The 23996-nt window shown below is 43.6% G+C and overlaps 1 protein-coding gene across 1 annotated transcript in view; it reads left to right on the top strand.

Annotated features, from left to right (window-relative positions):
* LOC129088820 (cadherin-2) overlaps positions 1-23764 on the top strand; it is an 84781-nt gene extending 61017 nt beyond the window's left edge. Inside the window, exons 6-14 of the mRNA XM_054596053.1 lie at positions 3787-4043; positions 5186-5322; positions 8148-8269; positions 10950-11067; positions 14116-14436; positions 17613-17820; positions 19562-20051; positions 21394-21786; positions 21936-23764. Of these exons, the coding sequence (XP_054452028.1) occupies positions 3787-4043; positions 5186-5322; positions 8148-8269; positions 10950-11067; positions 14116-14436; positions 17613-17820; positions 19562-20051; positions 21394-21786; positions 21936-22400 (2511 nt within the window). The 3' untranslated portion in view covers positions 22401-23764. The remainder of the gene's footprint in view (positions 1-3786; positions 4044-5185; positions 5323-8147; positions 8270-10949; positions 11068-14115; positions 14437-17612; positions 17821-19561; positions 20052-21393; positions 21787-21935) is intronic.
* Positions 23765-23996: the final 232 nt, after the last annotated feature.

Below are 23996 nucleotides of genomic sequence, written 5' to 3'. Positions count from 1 at the left end.
AACTGTGAGGCGAATTTGAAAGGGAAATTGTATAGAGAAATCTGAATTGTAAAAAGGACATTGGGAGCATCGCAGGACACCAGAAGGTTACACTTGTAGAGTGTGTGGGTGTGTGCCTGTAAAGGGAAGGCAACATTCAATAGAGATAACGGAGTGTGTCAGTATGTACTGGGTTCTTTTTCTCGGTGAAAATAATCTGTGTTTTTTATTTTGTCTGTAAGAGGTTGGAAAACAGTAACAACTAGAAAGGTGCACTCAGTAGAGTGCAGATCTCTGCCCGGTGTGTCTGCAACGACCGCTGCTGTATTGTGTGATTAAATAAATACAACCTACAATTGGCTAACTCCCTGTCTAGACACTAATGGGCTGTAAGGCTCAAAAACAAACAGCTGAGTTGTCAGTTAGGTATATCATACAATCTTTCTGAAAATAAAAACAAGCTCACCAAGCATTCTGCCAGTGTAGCAGCGGCTGCGTGGCGGCAATTCACTCATCATTCACATCATCAATGTGTTTACTGGTAGTTCCGTTAGCTGTTAGCAGTTAGCCAAACTTACCGTCAAAAACACAAAAAGTGAGCCAACTGTTTTACCCTACTATGTCTGTTGGCGCAGTGTAATGCCTGGGGGTCAGTGATGCACTCAGCTGCACCAGCCGCCCCTACCGGCCGGGGGTTGACTAAGGGGTCAGCAGGAAGTCAATGGATAAAATGGAGTATAAAAATGGCAATAAAAGGTGTTTTTGAGAAAGTGCGAGTCACAGCAACCACGAGAGGTGGTTTGCTGCAGCAGAATGCAAGATTAGCCACGGACAGACATAGAGGTGCACACTCATTCACGCACACACGCGACTGATCAGATTATCCTCCTGGCGCAGGTTATAATAAAAATGTCCATCAGATTTTTCGACAGTAAAAGATCTGAGGTTGCTTTGGGCTGTTACCAGTCTACTTATTCTTGATCTTCAGATGTTATATCTAGGCATTAAAGTGGCTGGATCTAGTTGGCGAGTTCAAATGAATTAAATTTGTGAGAAAGCCGGTTTTCTAAAAAATATATAGACTCATGGTCGCAATTGTAGCGAGGCACACTACGGCCAAGCAGACAAAGCCCGCTCCAAAAAGAGAGTTAATCTGGGGTTGGATTTCACCTTCTGGGGAGCACCCTAAACCTAACCGCAGTCTACAATCGGTTTACAAACCGCAACTGACAAATCCTACTCATTCTGCTTTTTAAGGTGTGTGTGTGTGTGTGTGTGTGTGTGTGCTTCTGCAAGTTCCACACGAGCCGTCTGAGCACTTGTGCGTGTGAAAAAACACTTGCGAGGAATGTCCACATCTGTTCACTGACGTGCAGCGGACAGAAAAACACACAAAACCCCACAGAAAAACAGTCGGCCCGCTGGGTGATAAGTGCTTCCTGTACGGGGCGGACGAGAGGAGAAGGATGGGTGTGTGCGTTGCGGTTTGTCAGAGCTGGCCCCTGTCGCACACACACTAGAGGGCGAAAAAAGGATGGGTGGGGGGGGCTGGCGTGTGATGGAGTGTGTGAGGCGGCGAAGGAGGGGGAGTGCTGGAGGGAGGGAGGGAGGGAGGGGGGGGGGGAGGGGGTGATGAGTGTGTGCTCACAGTGTAAGTGACAACTCTCCTCCTCAGACAGATTGTCTCCCTCTCTCCCTGTAATGGGGACCCCGTTAAGGAACCCTTTTCCCGCCGTCTCCCCGCTTAAACCCCTCCGTCTGCACACACACACACACACACCCGCTCTCATCTCCATACACAATTCTTCTTGTTTATTTATCTTTCCCGCAGAGATATCCCCCCCCCCCCCCAAATTGCCAGCATTTCGATGCCTTTCACTTCGCCCTTTTCTCTGCGTAATCTTTAATCAATCTTCTAAAACTGCTGATTTTTCTGTATAGCAGTTTACTCTGGTTTACAGCACAGAGAAAGGCAAGCAAAGAGAAGAGGAAATAGAAAAAGAGAGATCAGAAAGGAGGGAGAGAGAGAGAGCGCGAGCGAGAGGATATCAATATTCCCACTGCCGCTGGGATTCTCAGAATGATTTTTATTATTTATTTTTTTATAGTCTGCATAGCCAGGGAGCCTATTTATCCTCTGTCCAACATGGTTCTCTGTGCCAATCACACTGAGAGGATTCATATGCACACTTACTTTAAGAGCACACGCACAGTGACAGAGGATCTGAGGACACGCAGGCTCAAAAGGACCACTTGTACTTGAACACATGCCCACACCAAATACCTCATACAAGTACCCAAACATTTTAGAAAAGGTGTGTGTGTGTGTGTGTGTGTGTGTGTGTGTGTGTGTGTGTGTGTGTGTGTGTGTGTGTGTGTGTGTGTGTGTGTGTGTGTGTGTGTGTGTGTGTGTGTGTGTGTGTGTGTGTGTGTGTGTGTGTGTGTGTGTGTGTGTGTGTGTGTGTGAGACTGTGGATGTATGTGATTACCTGCCTGTGCCTCTGCCCTTGCTACCAATCATCTAGGCAAACCCGATCAAAGGCAATTTTTTTTTTCTGCTTCAGAGGCGGCCCGCTGGTGGGAGCGCGGCGCCGCAATCACACGGACACCTCAGACAAATAGGCTTCATAACTTCTCTGTAACAAACAATCACTGCGAGCCGAGCCTTTATCCCAAATGAAATCTCTGCTACCTGTGTAGATGCGAGGATACAAAGGAATTTTTTGTACGCTTCTTATAGCCAGGTACGAGTCTCCGTGGTGATGGTAGAGTCGCCATGGTGATGGAGATGATATTCTAAACATGGGCTTTAAAAAAATATATATATTTGTGTGATTCTGTTTTTCAATTTCAATGTTGCTCACGGCAACTGTGTCGACATCGAAACTATCGTCTGCACTACCTCTGAAAGTGAAATCCATTTTGTTCGCAAAAACAAGTTTGTCCAAGTTTTACTCCCACAGTGTTTCGCAAGGTCTGAGACTACTCCCACCAACATGTTTCTAACATTATAACAAAACACACTACCTGCCAGGTATCCACCAACACGGTTCCAAGTGGGTTGCCGGCTCTGCAGCACCGAACAATGTTGGCGCCAAATGCAAATGTCCCAAGTACTGTCGTGGTTACATCCATCTGTGCTGCATGTAGATAGCGGCACTCCTACGGAGACGGCAACATTCAACTCCCTGGCAAGGAACCCTACAGCTATATGCATCTAGTCTTTGCATGTCAAGAATAATCCAACAACAACTCGGAGCAATATCAAACCGACATCCAAACCTGGAGGAACTTCATTGTCGGAGCTCCTGAAGAATCCTTTCAACCTTTTCTCGAGCGTCGGGGAATCTCATTGGCAATGCCGTAACATTTTCCTACTTCACACGAACCCACCATCTAAAAAGTCCATCCACAACAACCTTCAAAGGAGCACTTCAAAAATGCCACACCGTGTACCGTAACCATGGTAGCATTATTTACTCCATACGATTCTCAGCTGATTTTGGATGTGACCATTATTTTGCCTCTGTGAGCTCCTATCTGTTGGAATAATTAATTATTTGCCATACCTCTGCTTTTGATGTCATTTATCAGTCATCTGTGGAAAATATAGTGTGAGAATTGGAACAAATGAAAGCACAACACACTTTATTGGATCCAACATTTGTAACAGTGGCATTTGCAAATCTTTTTGCTCCTAAAAAATGTCTCATTTCAAATGAAGTACCTAAACCTTTGACGATAATATACCTCTTCATTAAACATCTTAAACCCTGCTAACTAGCCTTCCTCCGCTGTCCTCCCCAGGCGGTCGACTATGAGAGCCGGAGCTCCTACTCCTTCTCTGTGGAGGTCCTCAACCCCATAGTAGATCCTCGCTTCCTGCGTCGGGGCCCCTTCAAGGACCGGGCCTCCATCAGAGTAGCGGTGCTGGATGCGGACGAGCCTCCGAGGTTCTCCAGAGCTCGATACCACATGGACGTGTCTGAAAACTGCCCGCCGGCCTGCACTGTAGGCCGGGTCAGCGCAGTCGACCCCGATACTGGGCTCACCAATAACATCAGGTACAGTATTGTTTTCTTATAAAAAGCTGAGATTTATGTGGGTGAACTCAGCTGGTCTACCTTACACTGCATCTTCTATTATACTCTTACTGAGGTTTTTATCAATGGAATACTTTATGATAAAAAATACTTTATGATAATTTGCTTAATTGCCGAAAGTTAGCTAGCCAGCTAGCATGGCTCTGTTTGTACCGGTTTCACAGTGAAATTAAATATAAATGGATGAGCTTCAGAGGTGCTGGGAGGTGTTAGTTAGTTAGTTAGTTAGTTAGTTACCATTGGACAGAGCCAGGCTAAATGTTTGCAGTCTTTGTGCTAAGCTAATCAGCTTCCGGCCTTAGCTTTATATTATTTATTTGAGCATACAGACATGAGAGAGGTATCAATCTTCTCATTTCACTCTCAGGAAGAAAGCGCATTTTCCAAAAATGTTCCTTTGAATATTCAAGTTATTCATTCTGTTTTTATGTCCACAACGAATGAAAAACCAAGCACATGATGGTGCTGCGAGTTGTATTTCTTATTTATTTTATGTTTTAGAGGCTAGAATTTGGGTTTGTTGGGGATTTTCTTATATTGATTGTTTTAAACAAGGCATATGTAGTTTTGGGGATTTAAATCCAAACTCAGCTCTTCAATTAAAAGAAACAAGACACCAGCGCTAACAGCTAACCAAATAAAAATAAGACAACCAAATGCCCACTCAGTGTTCCCCTGGAGTCACTGCTTTTTGCAGACGTTTTTTGTTGTCTGGGAGGCGAGTGATTTGCCTGTAACAACCACACAAAGCCGTGTCCCAATTAGCAGCGGCAAAAGTGCTAAAAGTGAGCGTGTGGGGAGGCATGATAGTTGGTATATTCACAGAGATATTTAGATAATCGGTGGCACTTCAATAGAGCTCCTATCAGATGCGATAATCTCCCTATATTAATTCTTTGGCTATTTGAATGCAGACTTCCTTATCGCTCCCTCGCACACTTGCCCCGTGTGCTTATTTCACTCGGCACCCCACTGCCTCCTCAATTTGCTTTTTCCTTTACTTATTATTTTCTATGCTTTTCTCTGCCCCCTTCCCCATTTCACTTTCATTCACCTCCCCTTTTCTAAACTCCCTCCTCCCACCCTACTTTTTTCTTCTCCAGGTTCTCCATTGATCCTCAGTCAGACCCAGAGGCTCTGTTCCGTATCACCCCAGACACCGGCCTCATCACCACAGCCATGGAGCTTGACCGGGAACGCGACCACTGGCACAACATTACTGTTATCGCCACCCAGAGAGGTCAGAGGTCCTTCTTAGCACACTACTAAACACTGAGACATCACAAGAGCTCGTCCTTTGGATCATTTCTCTTTTTCAGAGTTGAAAATCTTAAAGGGGACCCACATTTTTGCAACAACCGATACCTGCTCCCACTGATGAGCATTAGTGTGTTAGAGGTTTAAGGAAGTGTAAACTGTAAATGGCACGGTATCTGAAAAGCACAGTATCCAGTGTGTGATGCAGTTCACTAAGCGGCTTAGCACACCAATCATCGAGCCGTGAGGGGAATGCTGTTTGGCGCCACAAATTGTTTGTTACAGCTTGCCCGCGGATCAATTGATCCATACCGCGTGAGTTATCTGATGCTACGATAGATCCGTTCTCATAAGGATTCAACTGGAAACAAAGAAGCTTAAAGCAACAAATCGAACGTATCCTGTGCTTTACGAGCCTAACTTGGCTGCAAAGGAGAGCGGCAAACGCCTTTTAAATTCCGAGCGAGGAGTTTTCAGCGAACGCTGAGGCACTTCACAGGTTGTGTTTCAATCAGTGAAGACACCGCCAATGAGCAGATGAAAGGACAATCACAATGTTGGTTTAGTAGCTGTTCTGCAGCTTTCAACCATGATCAAGGGGAGGTTGCTTTTGTCAGCTTTTATTTCCAGGGTCAAGGATGAGCTTTGAAACAAAGAGATGCGTTACATCAATAAATTAAGAAGTGCTGGTGTTGACCCTGTCAAGTACATCAATTCATAGTGGTAAAACGCTATAAGAGCCATAGTTTTGGCCTTGACAGTGGGGGGGTGGGGGGTTGTAAAAAGCATTGACTGCAGCGGAAGCATGGTTTAGTTTTAATGATAAGGCTGGCGGTATTGTATGTTTTTTTTCTTCATGAAGAGACCAAAACTAACAATATGTAGGTGCATGTCCCATTGCTCCTAATCTGTCTGCAGTAGTCATTCTCAAGCCTGTTGTCTTTAAACGGATACATAATCGACTAAAATAAGAGGGAAATGTAGTTTTTAGCAAACATCACTCAAACAAAAGAGAATTTGTTGGAAACTATTTTATAGCTGCGGATTAGCATACGAGTTGCTTTAGTGAGTATTCATGGCAGCAGGCGTTTGTGGGACTGACTAAAACTACACCACAAGCTCCATGTTCACAATACCGACTCAACATTTAACCCAATGCAAAAACTAAATAGGCATCTATGACACAGTGGAATCAAATATATCAAGCTTTGAATACACAGGCTATATTTGTTAGCAAGATCAATTCATTGTAGATTTGCATCATTTCAAGGGATAAACTATGATGATCAAGTAAAGCCTTGGCCACTCATTCAAGGTCCTAAAACAATTCAGCTGACCTGAAAAGTGCCTCTTATGGCTCCTCAAATGTATGATTGTTGACTCTCAGAAATGGAAAGTGGAGATGTGTAACAACATTTAAGCATCTGACTTTGGCACAGAAAATAATTTTTTTAATAACATTTAAAGTTCTTTTTTTAGCCCAAAACATCTCCTTAATCACTTACCTTTTGTGCCTAAACCTTACATCAAACATTGTGTTGGCAGATCAGAAAACAGTTTTAGAAAGACCTGACAAATGATGATGCCAGATCAGCAAATGCTCATACATCACAATGACAAACCTTATTTTCCTTTTCAACGTGGTATAACTTCATTTTAAAATTAACACCAGCCTCCTGCTGAATCATGGCTAAGTTCTAGCATCCATTATTGGCAGGCTCCAAGCCATTATTTGGATCTTCTTCCTCAGCGCAAAAAAAAAAATAGTTGGTGTAAAAGTTTTGCTGAAGAATGCAGTCCAGCGGCCGCTGTGTGCGAGGAGAGGGAGCTGTCTCTCCTGCCAAGTCTTGCTCCGGACAAAGTTAATCTTTACTTAAAATCTACTCGGGGTCTCATGGTGGCAGCGAGTGTTGGTAGGACAGTGAGTGCCTGTCTTGAATAATGAGCTCTAGCTAACAAACAGACTGTCGGAGGCTGTGTTGACAGAGACCACAGTAGGAGCCAGGGGCAGGCCAGCTCACCCCGGTGGCATTGTAGCTAGAGCTCATTTTCAGGCGACCAGGAAAAGCGGCCGCTGTCAGCCGTGACACAGTGTTACTGCTCCAGGTTTGGGAACATGCTGTGGGAGGGGTGTTGATTTCCAGAAAGTGTGTTGCAGGGTTGCCTGCTCAGATGAATGGGTGAAGATGTGTGCTTGGGGAGCCCTGGATTGTGTCCCCACGCAAGAGCAGCCTCAGATGTTACGGTGAATGTTCAGCTCAGAGTGTGACGTTTCAAGCGTGATGGGCGGACTTCACGCTAACAAATGTGTTTGTATACATCCAAGGGAGCGCGGTGTGGGAGACCCTCTGCCAATCCGTTTAAACTGCATGCAGATTGACTGCTTTCTACATCCCTCTTCTGCTCCGACTCTCTCTTTCTTAGAAAACACACACACACACACACATGCTTTGGCGGGGAATGCAACAGTTTGATATGGAGAAATCTGACTGCTGTGGAAGCATCAGTCGCACCTCAGCTGGGAGCCCTCGAGCCGTAACACGAGCCAGATGAAACCAAATGTACTGCTGTATTTTTAGCCGACTGTGTGCTCGCTAATGTAATCCGAGTGCCGTTGAAGTTCCTGGACAAAGACTGAAAAGCTCAACCTCGCCAACGAGGACAATCGAATGGGTTTAATGGAGTGCAAACATGGTTTTTGTTTCATTTTATTCATGTATTTTTTATTTATTTTGTCAAGTACAGCTGCCTGCATGCTTCTCAGAATGCTGTATTGTAAGCTGCCTGTTTTGTGATTGGCTCTTTCAGACAATCCCAGCCAGGTTTCCAGAGTTGTGGTTGCGATAGAGACATTAGACCTGAATGACAACGCACCCGAGCTGGACAGGCAATACACAACGGCCATGTGTGACTCATCCTCCATCGGGCAGGTCAGTATGTGTTTAAGTGGCCTCTCATATCTGATTGATGGGTTTGTCTGAATGAAGAGGTCCCCTACAAAAATACAATTTAATGCCCCAATTTGTAAAAAAATAATATTTCAAGAGTGAAATAATATTTCAAGAGTCTATTTTCCTTTTCCACTGCAGGAACATGACAAAAAACAATTTGACTATTTTCACAGGATCTGTTTTTGTTTCCACTCGCCTTGGGGACAGGTCTCCGGAACTATTTGATTATATATTTTATATATTACTTATATTACCATATTAATATTTTGGTACATGCATATATCACCACATTTGGCTCATGTGGTGATTTATGCATTTTCCAGGTACGCGGTCAGTTACAAAGGATGTTAAATCGAACGTAAGCCAACACCAGCGAAGGCCACTGTCGTTCATTCATTTTTTATTTATGGAAGTTAAATGTTCCTTCTCTCTTAATAACAAGGAGATGCTGCAATCATCTGGCAAATTCTGCTGTTAAGTGCACCAAAACTTTATTGAGTTTACATTCATACATTCTTTCTTTACAAACTTCAGTGTTTTGATTACCTGACGGTGTTTATTTTTAGTTTGATGCATTTTTTTTAAAATAAGTGCACTTCAGATTTACTTTAGCAAACAAAGACAATGCATCCAATAACGTTGAATAAAACGTTGAATAAATGTTCATTTTAGTTCAGCAATTTTTTGTTTTATTTTTAATATGGATGCGAAAAAATCAGCATTATATATTGTCTAATGGCAGCCCGGAAAAAAACGTATTGGTGGAACTTTAGTCGGCAGTGCTGCTGAGGATTGTGATTTGTCAAAAGGGTACAAGATATAATAATAACATAGCCTCACAAAAAGTGCAGGTTGTCAAGTTCCTGAATTGGAATATGGGCTGTATGTGTTGCTTTAGACTACTCATGTCATGGGGGTTTGGGATTGAATTTTTTTGGGGGGGGTCCATGTCCAATGCTGCCCACCACAAGAGTTTTCCATACGTCCTTTAGATGCTGCCACCAAAATCAATTTCCAAGACCTACACTTTGTGTGTATGATACCTTTTTAGTTACGTTTATAGCTTGACACTTTTATCCAGGCTGGAATATCTCAACTTTTGGATGGATTTTTATAAAAGTTTGTACAGACATTCGTAGTCCCCAGATGATAAACTGTGATGTAAACTTTGTTGATCCCTTCACTTTTCATAAAGCACAGCATCAGGTACTCAATCTGGTACCTGATATTCCCATCAGCCTCAGCTGTAGTTTGTGTTTGCTGCTCATCATCACATGTTTGCATGCTAACATGCTAAACAATGATGGTGTGGTAAATATGAGACCAGCTTAACATCCGAACAGTGATGTCTCCTATGAAGAAATCAACACTTCAAAGCAGTTTTCATTCAATAAGGATGTTATACAAAGCCATGCCTATTCAACCATAGGAGCATATGAAGTTCAGTAGTACATCTATTCAGCTATTCCACAGCATACAGCTAAAGTGTTCCCATTCACCACGGAGGGAGGTGAATCCTCTATGGCCTGTTATCGGAAAAGCAGCAGCTATTCAGAGTGTAATTAAACTCCAGTCTGCTCTCAGACTGTCTCCCTCCTTCCTGCCATCCGTCCTGTTTTTTTATTTTTGTTTTTATTTTTCTGCATCATGGTGTTCTTACTTGATCCTGTCTCAATTAAAAGAAATCATCTCTGCGCTCCTCAATCTCTCCCTGGAAGCCATCTTTTGCTCTCTCACCCCCCCTCCCCCTCCATCATCTTCAGTATTCCACGCCTGCTCCGTCGCCATAATTTGGTGTCTCGGCCCATCTGTTGTTGTTTTTTGTTTTTTGCTGGTGTTTTTTCATCGCTCAGCTCGTGCCTTTGTTGTTTTTCGCCACTAAATCTGTGATTCTGTGGCAACGACGTTGCTTTTTTGTTTTTTTTTGCCTGTGATGTTTATGTTTACGCACGCCGTGATGCAAAACAGTTCAAGAAAGAGAGATTATGATATCGTCGAATGTGTTTCGGGTTTTGTGCGTTTCTCTCTCTCTCTCTCTCTCTCTCTCTCTCTCTCTCTCTCTCTGCGTGACTTAGTCATTAGCCAACATGCGTTTGAATATTCACACCCAGCAACTGATAACATAATGCGACTGTACAGAACAAATGTTTCCCGGGCCTGCAGACACTGACTAACTCGAGGAGCATGCGGCGCCCCTCATTCCCCGCGTTCAGTCTCATAACTAGCACTCGAAAGCATCTCTGAGAGGACGTCTTGCATAATGACGACCAGAGTTTTTCATTAGAAATAAATTACCCATCAGCTTAGGCTGCGGGGGAGATTTTTTTTTTTAAGATACAGTTTGTTACGATTACCGACTGTAGACTCGGCGTGGATGCCATTACCAAATTGAAAGCCACACTGCGCTGTGTTTGTGGAAGGGCAGTTATTTATTGGGTGTGAGTATCTGCCCCTAATTGTTTGGCTTGTTTTGATTCCTGCTGACGTCGGCTAATGGTTTGGAGCTAAAAGCACTCTCTGTGTAACCGTTTCTGCTATTACCTTCTTTTTCTCCTCTAGCCCCCCCCCGCCCACCACCACCACCACCACACACACATACACATATACTCACATCCCCCCTCACCCTATCTCCTCTGCTCTCTCTATCTCTGGGTTTCAGGTGGTGCAGGTGTTGCGGGCGATTGATAGAGATGAGGGAGGGAATGACAGCACTGTGTATTTCAGCATCCCTCCGGAGTCCAGCGCTGCCCTCAACTTCAGCATCAGGGACAGTGGAGGTAGGCACTCAATCTTCTCCTCTCTCTGTATATCTCTTAATTCCCTTTTTTTGTATTCTCTCCGCTCCCCTGACAGACACGCACAGGTTCTCCCCTACTTTGTTAAGGCTCTTAATCCCACATTTTCTTTCTGCCTTTCTCTTTCCATCTTCGTCTTTTCTCCTATACTCCCCTCCTCAAACCCCTCCGCCTCCCCCTTTCCCTTTTTCTGTCTCTGCCTCTCTCTTCCACCATCCATCTCCCAACTCCGGTGGCCCAATTGTTTTGCTTTGTTATGCTCCCCTCTTTTATTCGTCCCTCTTGTTTGCCTTCCCGTACCCTCCACATCTATCTCCTCCTCCCCACAACCACATATGCTTACTGTTTTACAAAGAAAAGCTTTTGAAGAAATCAGAGCTGCTTCATTTCATTCACTTCAGCTCAATTGAATTTAGCTACTTAGCATTTGTTTCTAGTACATTCTCTGTCTGTTACGCTTTCTTTGGCCCATTTTTCTCCTCAAAGACACACACATACTGCATGTACAGTGCAAGTACACACTGACATAGAGAGATACAAAGTACAATACAATCATGAAATCACAGGCGTTCTGGCTTGTTAATTCAAGGAAGCGAGTTTAGAGATTATTTATGCTGAAAACAAAAAGAAATAAAAAAGAGAATTAAATTAAAGTTTCTTCATTCACCAACAAGTAGTACTGTGCTTCATTCACAACCCTTTTGTATCTTTGATCATATACACATTCATATTTTTTCATGCATAAAGTCAAATTAATTTGGAGTGGAATTCCTTGAAAGCAAACACAGGGATTTTTGCAGTCAGTGTTTCACAACGAAACACATTGTTTGTATCCTTGAGGCCTAACAAACATGCTGAATAAAACATAAAACATTTGCAAATTTAAAGATTTTGAAACCTGTGCCTTTCACTGTGCAGTGCCTCCCTGATTACATCAGCTAGCAGTGTTTTTCTTTTTTCACCTCTTGTTGTTCTTCTACACTTTCTGATGCCTTGTTGGACCGTCAATCAGTAGAATACTGTGAAACTGAGGGACGTCTACAACTCACCTGCACTAAACAGTTGCATTACTGGCAGAAATCACTATCTGAACATTGCTACAACAGTGGTCTTATTTAGTTGGTTTAATTCATTGGTCAAGTTAGCTAGAGATTTCAGTCCTCTATCAAGCTGTAGCAAGTCGATTAGGCCCATATAGTGTATTAACTTCTCATAAAAACATTTCAAAACATTAATTTTGAGTTTTGGCCATTCGGGGACAGTGTACAAAAAAACATAACACAATATTGTCACATTATCACCTACTATTAGCATTTATAGGAAGTCATGTCTACGTCCACCAGATGAATGTCATATATCCACTCTCCTTTTAGCTTTGTTTTGGTCTCCGACAATTTCTGAGGGAAAGCTCTGGTTCTTTGGCAGCTAAATGCTACAGCACTTTCACCAGGGTGCCGTGCCATTGTTCAGACCGCTAATTATTCCAAATCCCCAACAGTCCAAATAATGTCCCATTGAACCAAAAGCTCATTTGTCCGACAGTCGATTACCCCAAAAAAGGAACCGTCATAGTTCCGAAGTCCCATTGCTCCAAAAATACAAAATCTCTGTGCAATAAACTCAAAAATATTGTTAATTATTTAGCAAAATTACGTCATGGGACCTTCCCAGTTGTGATATATTTTTTCTACCATGATGAAGGCATGACCCATCCTACTCTGTCTCTGATTGGCTTACCCTGATAATCTTGCACTAGACCTAACTCACCTAACTCATGCCTAACTTACCCGAGGGCAACGTGTAATAAAAGGCAGAGTGGCTGGTTCATACGCTCCTCAGCAGGAAAAAAAGAAATCTGGAAGCTCCTTTGAGGCGATTCTGCATAATAATAAGCCTTATGCTTCTGTTTGTTGTATGGAGAGTGAATTTAAGGAGTAATGGGTCTTTGGAGAAATGGGCGTTTGTTATCGAGATAACGGGCCGTAGGAAAAAAGGGTTTCTGTCCATTGGGACCATTTTTAAACAATTCGGGTTTTGGAATAATGGGTCTTCGGAACAATGGGCAGCTATTTGCTAACTGTGACGTGTGTTTGGGTGCTGAGCAGATAGCTTGCAGTGAGTTTATATGAGCTTTTTCACTAAATGAGGTTGATGATAGTGTGAACCAACAATAAAGTTGTTAACTAAAAAAACGCAAGCACTCCGTAGAAACCATGGGAAAGGAAGAGTTGGGCGGTGGGTTCAGCAGGAAAAGCAACCCCGATCACATTACGTAAAGTTATTGGACTCTATGTTAAGTTAAAGAGTATTGATTTACCAAGTTATTCTGTCCCGTATTCTGACATGCTCTGGTAAGACTGTGGATCTGGAGGATAAACTCGCTGACATGTGGAATCAAAGGCCTCTTTGAAGTGTCATCCAACAGTAGAACTGAGAAAAAAGAAGAACACGTTCTGATCTCATTTGGACAGCTCCTCTGACAAAGGCGTGCTGCAGCATTTGCTTTGTTAAGAAAACGCTAATGACTCCATCTGTGATTCGGATCAGAGAAGATTGTTTTGATAATTGAGTCTGTTTTATATATGTTTATAAGAATTTGCAGGGCCTTTCATGCCGATTTAATATGGTTAACGGTTGTGAGCTCTCTTATCCGTCGCCTTATTTTTTGCAGCTTCTTACAGTTAATTGAGAGGGAATCTCTCTCTGTAGCAGACACTTCACTGCTCTTTTGTCAGACCAACAGAGGCCAGAGCATTGTTGTCGTTGCTGCTCCCTTGTGATCCATCATCGCTGAAATCAAAAAAAAATGGATGCATGGGCTTATGATGTGTTCCCCGTGTGAAAACATACCTGCTTAAGTCCTTTGTGGTATAAATCAATGATCTATTGATTATAGTCACAAATTTGCAAACACAAGCACAGTAATTTATATCTATCATTTCACAATTGTGCAATCCTGCTGCCATTCAGCACAGAAAAAAAGGAAAATTGCACCGTGCCGTTAACAACGGATGAATGTTCTCCTTTCAGGCCCCACGGCGAGCCTGGTGCTGCTGTCCCAGATACAGCCGCTATCCCGCTCCGCATCCTCCACCCTGACGCTCCACGTGCCGCTGGTCCTCAGGGATGGGACGTCGGGCCTCACCAGCACCGGGACGGTCACCGTGTCCGTCTGTCCCTGCCTGAGAGGAGGGGCCCGGGCCGGGGACAAGGAGAAGGACAAGCAGACGGAGGGCGAGTGGGACTGGGAACGAGAGGCGGTGTGTCTCCCTCAGCAGTCCACACTGCCGTCCCCCGGGCTCAGCACCGCCGCCCTGCTGGCCATCCTGGCTTGTGTCGCCACTCTACTGGGTAAATACTTTAACATCAACATGAGGTGATAACAACAGTGGAAATTAAAAAAAAAGTGTAATAATAATATTTTTTTGTACCTGGAAAGCCCCTTACTTATATAACCAACATCATGATATCACTACAACATTATTTATGAAGTTATATCATTCAGATTTACTGCCTATAAAGGAGTTTCATGCTAATCTAAAAAAATAAAAAGATGAGTAAATAGCGTTTAAGGCTGTTTACCCTCCACTGCATCCCTGGGTGTTTAATCTGCATATAAATATAATGGATGCAGCAGCGTAAATATTTTCCTTAGTCCCAGCTGCTGAATAGTGGGGTTTACTTTTCCTCGCAATTTTGGTCCAGTCATCTCCTCTGGCAAGGTCGCCACTAATCACTGCTAAAATAACAATTCTGAGTGATTATCCGGGCCCTCCGGTTTTTGATAGCGGCATAATAAAATGTCACTGCCACCTTTGCAGAAACTCACAAATGCTCAATTGGATAATGTGGAGGTGCTGGCTCGTGGCCAGCATCATTGTAATTTCTATTCAACCCGTTGGATCACTACTCATTCCTTGGTGATAGGGGCATTATCATTCTGGAAGAGGCTGGTTCAATCAAGACGGAAACGCAACACGGCGTGAAGGTGATCATGCAGAGTGTCTTTGGATGTCTTTTGGTGGGAGTTTAGAATTCAGTTCTCCAAGTGACAAGGGCGGTCACTTTCACGAGGAAATACACACAACTTCAAAGCACTCGCCTCAAGTTTGGGGCTTTAAATAGAAGTAGAGCTTTGTGCCACGACAATATTGTCTTTCTCATCTAAAAAAGGTTGATGCTAATCCCGAACAATATCACTGGGCCCCTCCACAAAATGCCAAATGTTCTTACAGAAGCTCAGACAACAGCTCCGTCAGGATCCAATCTGGTTATTAGAAAGGGGCTTGGCGTACATAAGCGGGATGTCGAGCCATTTGGTAACCACTCGTCAGGCCCAGACGAAAAGAAAAATATATGTGAGTCATGGCGTAAAGTTGATCCCTCAGATTGTTTTGAAAGATTAGAGATTTCCCACTCTTTTATAGGAATCGTTAGATCAGTTCCATGGAAACCAAATAATGAAAACTCCAACAATATCAAGTTACTGCGGCAGCTTAACCACCTGTGGTACATCCATATGGAGACGCAAGGTTTGGATTTGTCCACATGCCTTAACAATTAATTTATTCATGGTTTATTTGATAGGGACAGATACAGTATACATAGACAAACCAAAAACAGCTTTCTGATGCAATTATCATAGTGTTTATAACGGTTGCAAGTTTGCAACTCCTGTCCCTGGAAGAGATAAGCACAGTGTGGTAAAAAGAAAGTGAACTGAACACAGCGGGATACAATACAGCACACATTAAAAGCTCTCTTATAAACGTGTGAAGTGTGAATCAGATTTCAAGTGATCAGGCCGTGAGTTCCAGGACTTTGTTCCTTTCACAGAAAAAGCTGTCTGAGCAAAATATGTTTTGCAGAATGAAGCATTAAAATTGCCACTTGAAGCTGCTCTGTTGGATCTGCTAAAGCTATGCAATCTTTTCATGCATTTACAGAAAGGCTGAAGTCCATTCAAACAGAAGCTTTACAGAATGCAAATCAATAGTTTTCATGGAGCTTTAATAAGAGAGATAGGCCTACTCGGTATATCAAGAAATTGAAGCGATGGCATTAACTTAAATATAATCAATTATTTATATAGCACTTTTCTGAAGTGTTTTTCAGAAACAAGCAGATAAAAACCAAAGAAAACATTTACATAACAATAATAAAATACAAAAAACAGATCGTAAAAACATGGGGCCATAAAATAAAGGCTAATTTTCCCTTTCCACTATAGCTTAGCTTGTCTTTAAGACAACAGAATCCACAGTGATCAACTAGAAATGAGACTGTTGTCAACTTCCCTTTATTTGAAAAAGCACTGCAAATTCAGAATTTTGGGGTGTAGTGAAACCAGGCAGCAACCTCCAGGTTTGAGAAGTGACGCAAATGCAAAAGAGCCAACACTTGCATTCTTTCTAATGGCCATCAGGGGGCGACTCCTCTGGTTGCAAAAATAAGTCTGATTTTATAGTGGTCTATGAGAAAATGACCCTACTTTTCACATGATTTATTACCTCAGTAAACATGTGTTTATGGTCTCAATCGCTAGTTTTAAGTGTTCTTCACTACAGCATGATGTTCATTGAATAAACTATGGTCCATTTAGAGTCAAATAGATATAGCAGGGTATGCTTTCGGTCGGGGCTACCTTTTGATTGACCAGGCACTACTTTTGGCTTACTTTAACTTATTTTAACTTGAACCCTTTGACAGTGTGTTCGTTATGAGCTCAAGAAAGTTAATTGTAACCTTTTGGTTGCCTAAAAAAATCTTATTCAGCATTGGCTTGTACTCAGCTTCACCCTCTATTGTCAATTCTGGTTGCAAAAAAACAAGATGGCAACGGTCAAAATTCCAAACTTGAGGCTTTGAAACCACAAACCAATGGGTGATAATCAACGTATCTATGTATTTACCGTGTTAATACATCAATACGTTGATTATTCTCTTATAGTCCTCGAGGCCCCTTTTTAATCAGGTGTCATTTAAAAAAAAAAAAAAGAAGAAGATACTATAGATTAAAGATAGTATTCACTATATTAACTATATACAAGTAGAACATTTCCACATTTTAAACATGATGAACAAATAGCAGAACAAATCCATCTCCCAGGGTGGACTTCTATCACAGGTAGCCTTGTTGGACGAAAGCTTCCAGGGCTTGGTTCTTTGCCCACAATCCTGGGTCAAATGTAGCTCTCTGCTCTGGGAATATGGAATAAGAGTCGCAGGAGAATAAAGCGTCCTTTTGCCTGACTGGAGCTCAAAGTCAATTACTCAGTGGAGGCATGTAGCGTGCTGATATGAGATACCAGCCCTCTAACCCCAAGGCTTTTTCTGTATTTGTTTTTGTCTCTGTGTCTCACCTCTTTGTCTGACTGAATATGTCTCCCTTCTCTCCCTCTCTCCTCTTCCTCCTTCCCTTTATTTCCCCTGTGACTTCTGTCCCCATTCTCCCTTGTTAATCATTCTTTTTCCAATTTCTCTCCTTTGCCTCAATATCCTTCATTCCCACCCCCAACCCTCCACAGCAGTGAGCGCCCTGTCATTGTCGCTGCGCCGGCAGAAGCGCGACTCCCTGTCCCCGCTGGAGGAGGACGACGTACGTGAGAACATCATAACGTATGACGACGAGGGCGGGGGCGAGGCCGACACGGCCGCCTTCGACATTGCCGCGCTCCAGAGTGCCCCGCACAGCTCGCGCTCACGTGGCTATCGCACGTTGGACAGCAGGAATGTGTAAGTAGACTGTGTGTGTGTGTGTGTGTGTGTGTGTGTGTGTGTGTGTGTGTGTGTGTGTGTGTGTGTGTGTGTGTGTGCGTGTGTGTGCGTGTGCTATCTACATCAGAGAGCGTGCTCACATGTTCCCACATTTATCACAATTGTTGTTTGATTACATCAAACATCCTTGCTGGCCTCTTATCGTGTACGAAAATAAAAGTTGGGGAGGAAACAAATTTACCCCCTTCAGAGTAAAAGCTTTCATCCTAATCCAGCACTTAATTGATCCACTCAAGTAACGGATCGAGCCTTAACTCTCAGATCATAATCAGTCACGGATCAAAATGCTGAGACAGAAGGCTATCAAGCTCTGCAGTCCTGGGAGACCACTTTGTTGTGCTCATTTTGTTAAAGCTTGTTTATGCTCTGCTACATCAGAGGGCTCTTTGCACCCACTTTGATGTCTCTGCGAAACATTGTTATTGCCTTTGGACTAATAATTAGCTCCATATGGAAAGGCCATAAACAAGTACAAAGGCTGCATTAAGTTTATCGAAAATAGCTTCTCGCAATTCATGGAGGTGGACACACAACATGACAAAAAAAAAAAAAAAGACTTTAAATCTAACGCAATCCGTTGCAATACCCCTGCAGTAACCACTACCTTTGTGATGTTTTTAATGTTTTGTTTTTCTTGACTCAGTGTCACAGACGGTTGGATAGTTAAACTTTTTGGAAACTTTGAAGCTGCAGTTTGAGGTTCTGTTGTATGTGAGATCTTACGGAGACTTTCCCGTCACATTTACACATGCATCTCTGTTTTCATGGCGAGCAGCGACAGTTTCTATAATATCTCCTGTGGCTCTGGACGGAGCTTTTGTGAAGTCTGAGAAAGTAACCCTGATGATGTTGGATTGGGTTTAGTGACTACAATTTCTAACAAAATGCCTGCGATTGAACAGTTTGGAATTTGGTCTTCATACTAGAGGCTAGAATTCAGGGTATCTTGACCTTGGCTGCATCATTTTCGCTCTTTTTTTGGACATGTGGACAAATAGAAACCAAAATATCTTACAATGTGTTTATAATGAGAAGGGTCTAGCTGCAGAGCTTCATTCCTAGATGGCATTTCATCACATTTTCTTCACTGGAAGGGCATCCTAGAGGGCACCTTATCAGGTTTTATCAGCCATAGGGCATCCAAGATGGCACTTTTGCTCTGGTTTATCTCCCCTCCCTCCTCTGAGTCCACCAGTGGGTGGAATTCGTGTGGCTTGGACATGATACTATGTATTAAATATACTTTCTGTAGGCTACTTTAGTTTTTAAAGATAAGCGTGATAAATAAAAATAAAAGATACAATATGTGGCATGTAAATATTTCTTTATAAGGACGCAAAATAAACACACTTGATTTTCCACCATGGGTCCTGGCGATGCAGCAGGTGCAAACAGAGGAGATGTCCAAGCCTCTAGCTCTGTAACTGGACGCTGTTTGATGTGAAACTATGCTGTAAAAACACCACAAACCATGATCTCAAAAAAAAATACTCTCAAATTGATCAGAGATTGTGTGTACTGGTGGGCCAGAAAGTTAAGACATGTACCAGTTAGGCAAATGTCCCAGTCTGTGTTAACACAGACATTTTATTTCCTTTCACTCTCTATTGTTTGCAGTCAAATAAAAATAAAAAATGACACCAACTCACAAAACATTGTTATGATAAATTAATGAAATATTTTGCGTTGTGTATCACAGACGTTACGCCCATCAAAACCAAGACAAAGCCCGCACCTACAGCTGGGCTCAGAACCCGGGCGTGGAGCACACCTACTCAGGACCAGGAGGACCCCTCTATGGTCGCCTCTGTTACAGCAGCCACACCCTACCGGTCCTCCGACGCACGCCAGGCGGAGCATTCGAGCCGGGCCTGGCAGAGCTGGGGTACCGCTATCCCGGTGGCCAGCCGGACCACTCTCTAGTCATCCAGAACCAGGGGGCCATGGTGGGGCCGATGGAGTCCGGGGCGATATACATAGCTCCCACCGACATCAGCACGGGAAGCCGAACGGGAAGCCGAACGGGAAGCCGCGACGGGACCGCACCCCAAAGTGGGGTCAGCACGTCGGACGGTGGGACTCCGAGGACAAACGACAGCCAGGAGAGAGGAGGGGGGATGGGGACTGCAAGCAACTGTACAGAGGGGAGCAGTGAGGACAAAGGGAACCACAGTCAAGATGTGGACTGGGTAAGGATCACTGTGACCCCACTTTTACACCAAACACCCAATTTGGGATTATAGGTAAACTGATCTAATTTGACCCCAAATTAGCTCATTGATGAGCGGCCAAATGCGTTCTCGCATTGATAGGAGGCTGGAATTTAGCTGTGCAGAGTAAATTTTTTGCATTTCAAACAGTTTTGTTATTTTACTCTTTGATTCGGTCTCCTCAGTCTTCAGAGAGAAAATGTATATTGTAATTGTCTACATAGCTATTTTGTAGGATGTTACGCTTTAGGTAATAACATTCTTAATTCTAATTTGTGCAAACGATGCATACTTGCATGTTTGGTTTGTGAAACTGGCCCATGGAGGGATTCAATGCCGCAACAAACTTGGATGGGTGGATGTTTCAGGAAGGAGAAAAAGGTGGCAGACATTGCAATGAGTAATGATTAAATACCAAATAAACTATTTGATTAATGATCAATGTCTGAATCGGAGAAACCATTACATTTGAATGAATTACTTAATTATTAAATTAAATAAGCAAACGAGTAAGAAAGAAACTAATTAAACAAATGGTAATGATGCATACTTGCACGTCAGGTGTGAAACTGCCATATGAATGGACTCTGTACTCAAACACAGTTTAATGGATGGATGGATGTTTCAGGAAAGGAGGAAAGGTGATAGACGTTGCATCAAATAACGAATTAAAATTGAATGAATTGCTTGATTAATGATAGATGGTTCCATTGGAAAAAGCATTAAAGTTGAATGAATGACTTAATTATTAAATTGAATAAGCAAACGAGTAAGTAAGAAAGTAATTAAGGGAAAATAAAATACTTATTAAGTTATTTTTCATCTGGATGCGGTGGGAGAAATGTCCGGGACCATGCAGGAGGAAGTTGATGATTCAGATATATCAGCACATTAATGTCCTGCTGTTAGTTATCTTTTCAATGTCTTGTTTTATTTATTAGGCCATAGATAGGCTGTCTGGCCCTACCTTTATTTCATTTTCTAATATTGTATCTCTTCATCACTTCCCTCTCCATATCCCTCTAACAGTGCAGTGTTAGCTCATTCTAGTGTTCAATTAATATCTCTGGCTTCTTCCAATTCTGCCTTTCTTCCACTCTGTTCGGCTCAATGTCTGTCCCTCCTTCGTCTCAATCATCTTTTTTTTTTTTTTATCATCTCTATCCGGCACTCTATCGTCAAAACTCCCCCTGTCTTTCTCCATGCCTCTCATCAAATGACCCCACCTCCCATTTTGTGTTACTGTGACCTAACCTAACAGAACCACACCCTTCCCCAACCCCGAACTGAAACCACTCGTGCTCGCCTACGTTCCCTCCAGGTGCAGTCGGAGACGCTACCCAGGGAGCATCACCTCGTCATGACCCGATCCGGCTCCATGATGGGCCAGGGTCACGGCGCAGGAGGATGGGTGTGCGACTCGACTACCCTTCCCTTGGCGGGACGCAGGGCCTCCCGCTCAGGGATGTCCCCGAAACGCAAAGGCTCCGGTCAGGCCGAATCTGACTCCAGCGGCCACGGAGGAGGTGGAGGAGGAGGAGGAGGAGGAGGGGGTAGTGGGAATGGAAGTGGGGGTGCCTCCACAGACGGACAGCAGCAACCTGCCAATGGACGCAACTACGCCACTGTCCTGCAGGGGGAGATGTCTGGACAGAGGGACTACCCCGGCAGCTTGGGGAGAGGAGGACTGGAGATGGGGAGCAACTTTGTGGTGGCAAGGCCAGACAGGGAGGGCGGAAGGATATCATCCGTCTACCCGGAAGCAGCTGGCTTTATCGGGGACTGGCGTGATCGGATGGGTCTGGGGGGGTATGTTTTGGGCAGGAGGGATATGACCCCCAGCTCTTTCCCTTCCCGGGGCAGCCTCGGGGAGCGTACGGCGGGGTGATGGGCTTCGGGCCCGGCTGGGTTCCCGGAATGGAGGCCGCGAGAGGAGCCCCGGGGCCCAGCGGCCCCTCCCTAGCACTGAGGGTGGGCGAGTTCCTGCGCCTGCGTCTCGCCCAGGTCACCTTTGACCCATCGCAGCCGCCGTACGACTCTGTGCAGGTGTACGGCCTGGAGGGCACAGGATCCCGTGCCGGATCCCTCAGCTCCCTCGAGAGCGAAGGGGAGAAGGATGCGGAGAAGGAGGAGTGGGGGGCGGGGCTGGAGGAGTGGGGCCCCCAGTTCCAGAAATTAGCCCAACTCTTCAAAGATAGGGAGAAGGAAAAGGAGGAGAAGGATAAAGATGAAGCAGGTGCCAAAAAGGAGAGTGAAAAGAAAGACGAGCCGGGGAAGACGGAGAAGAAAGAGGGAGGGGAGCCGGCCGGGGAAGAGGGGAAAGACTGAGGAATGATAAAAACGAAACAAATAGGGGCAAAGGGGGTGAGAGGGAATAGGATGATGAAAAGGCAACCAGAGCAAGAATAATGTGAAGAGAAGTTAAAGGAGAGAAAGATGAAGAGGGAAAGTAATAAAAAGAGACAGAGAGAAATGAGCCTAGGGATGGTGGAGAGTACGAGGGCAGGGAGGGAGTGATTGATGTAATTTAAAGCAATAAGTGTTGAAACGCTGATATGGTTGAGCACAGATACTAAGACAATGCAGAGGCTGCTTCTGCTCGGGGGCAGCAACAATTTGTTAAACGCTTTGGACAAAGAAAAACAACCCAAACATCCAAGACTCGATTTAATTCAACTCACAAACGTACACGGAATGAGAAACAGCAGGGAAACGAGAAGAAAGACGTTTTCTCATCGCGTCGGCGTGTATGTGTGTGTGTGTGTGAGAAAATACAGATGTGCGAGCAGGAGTGCATTTGGACGTGTGAGTGCATACGTGTGCATATCTAACGAAGAGAGAGCAAATAGCGGCAGGGAGAAAATCATGACACCCAGAGACGATTTAAAGATGAGAACGAGGATAAGTTAGCTGCAACATTAGTTTCCGGGACAACGTGCAAGAAAAAAAAAACTTTCAACGAGGAAGTTTAAGAAAACTAGGATAACACAAGGGAGGATGTTATATGTAATAATATAAAGTGAACGGAACAATGGACGGATGTATAGAGAGAGGAACGTTCGGGGAACGCGAGACGATTGTACAGAAACTACTAAACTTACTTTTCATTCTGTCTGCAGTGGCAGAAAAGTGAATTATTCAGCTCACTACTTCATTCCAAATCAAAATTATGAATCATTTAAATCCTGCAAAAGATTCTCCCTCCTCTCAGCCCACAAGGAAAACAGACTTTGTGAAATATGTAAGTGATTTAGGGATGTGATCGCCCCCAACACCTCAACACCCCACCCCTGTCATCCCTCAAGCTTTTTGCAGTCGAGTGTTGGTATGTTTACAGAGGTTCACACACAAACACACACACAGACACAGAAGAACTGATGAACACCATAAGGCTTTGATTGTACTAAAGTGAATTATAAAAAGCAAAACCATCCACGAGTGTTCCATCTGCCACGTGGTGTGACAATGACTCTATTATTCATCTCTTAAATGTTTTTATGGAAGAAGTCTCCCTATTTTTTATGCGTAACCCCACTGTAGTCCCACTTGACACGTCTTGAGGACAGAGTATGCATGATTGTATGTATGAACCTAAAAGAGTCAATCAATTCTTTTTTTTTTTTGGAACACTCCCAAATGAAAACGTCCACAGCTCTGTAATTAAGTTATGGGGTAACAACACCACAGAGGCTCCCGCGACAGGCTTTTTGTTCCCGTTAAAGGTCAGGATGCAAATGAGCTGGAGTTTTCAGCTTGGAATGCACTTTTTTTTTACCGTGTGGTGTTCAACAATAGATAACGAATTATGTGAAAGATAACAGTTGTTTTGTAAGATGTCAAAGAAACAAAAAAGATACAATGTTTGACTGTACGTAAAAGCATTTCAAATGTAAATACCACTGAATATTATTGCTAAAAGAGAGT

The sequence above is a fragment of the Anoplopoma fimbria genome, chromosome 3, assembly GCF_027596085.1.
Source record: "Anoplopoma fimbria isolate UVic2021 breed Golden Eagle Sablefish chromosome 3, Afim_UVic_2022, whole genome shotgun sequence".
In the NCBI taxonomy this organism is placed as follows: domain Eukaryota; kingdom Metazoa; phylum Chordata; class Actinopteri; order Perciformes; family Anoplopomatidae; genus Anoplopoma; species Anoplopoma fimbria.
The sequence above is the reverse complement of the archived record's forward strand: the minus strand, read 5'-3'. Positions and strand labels throughout refer to the sequence as shown.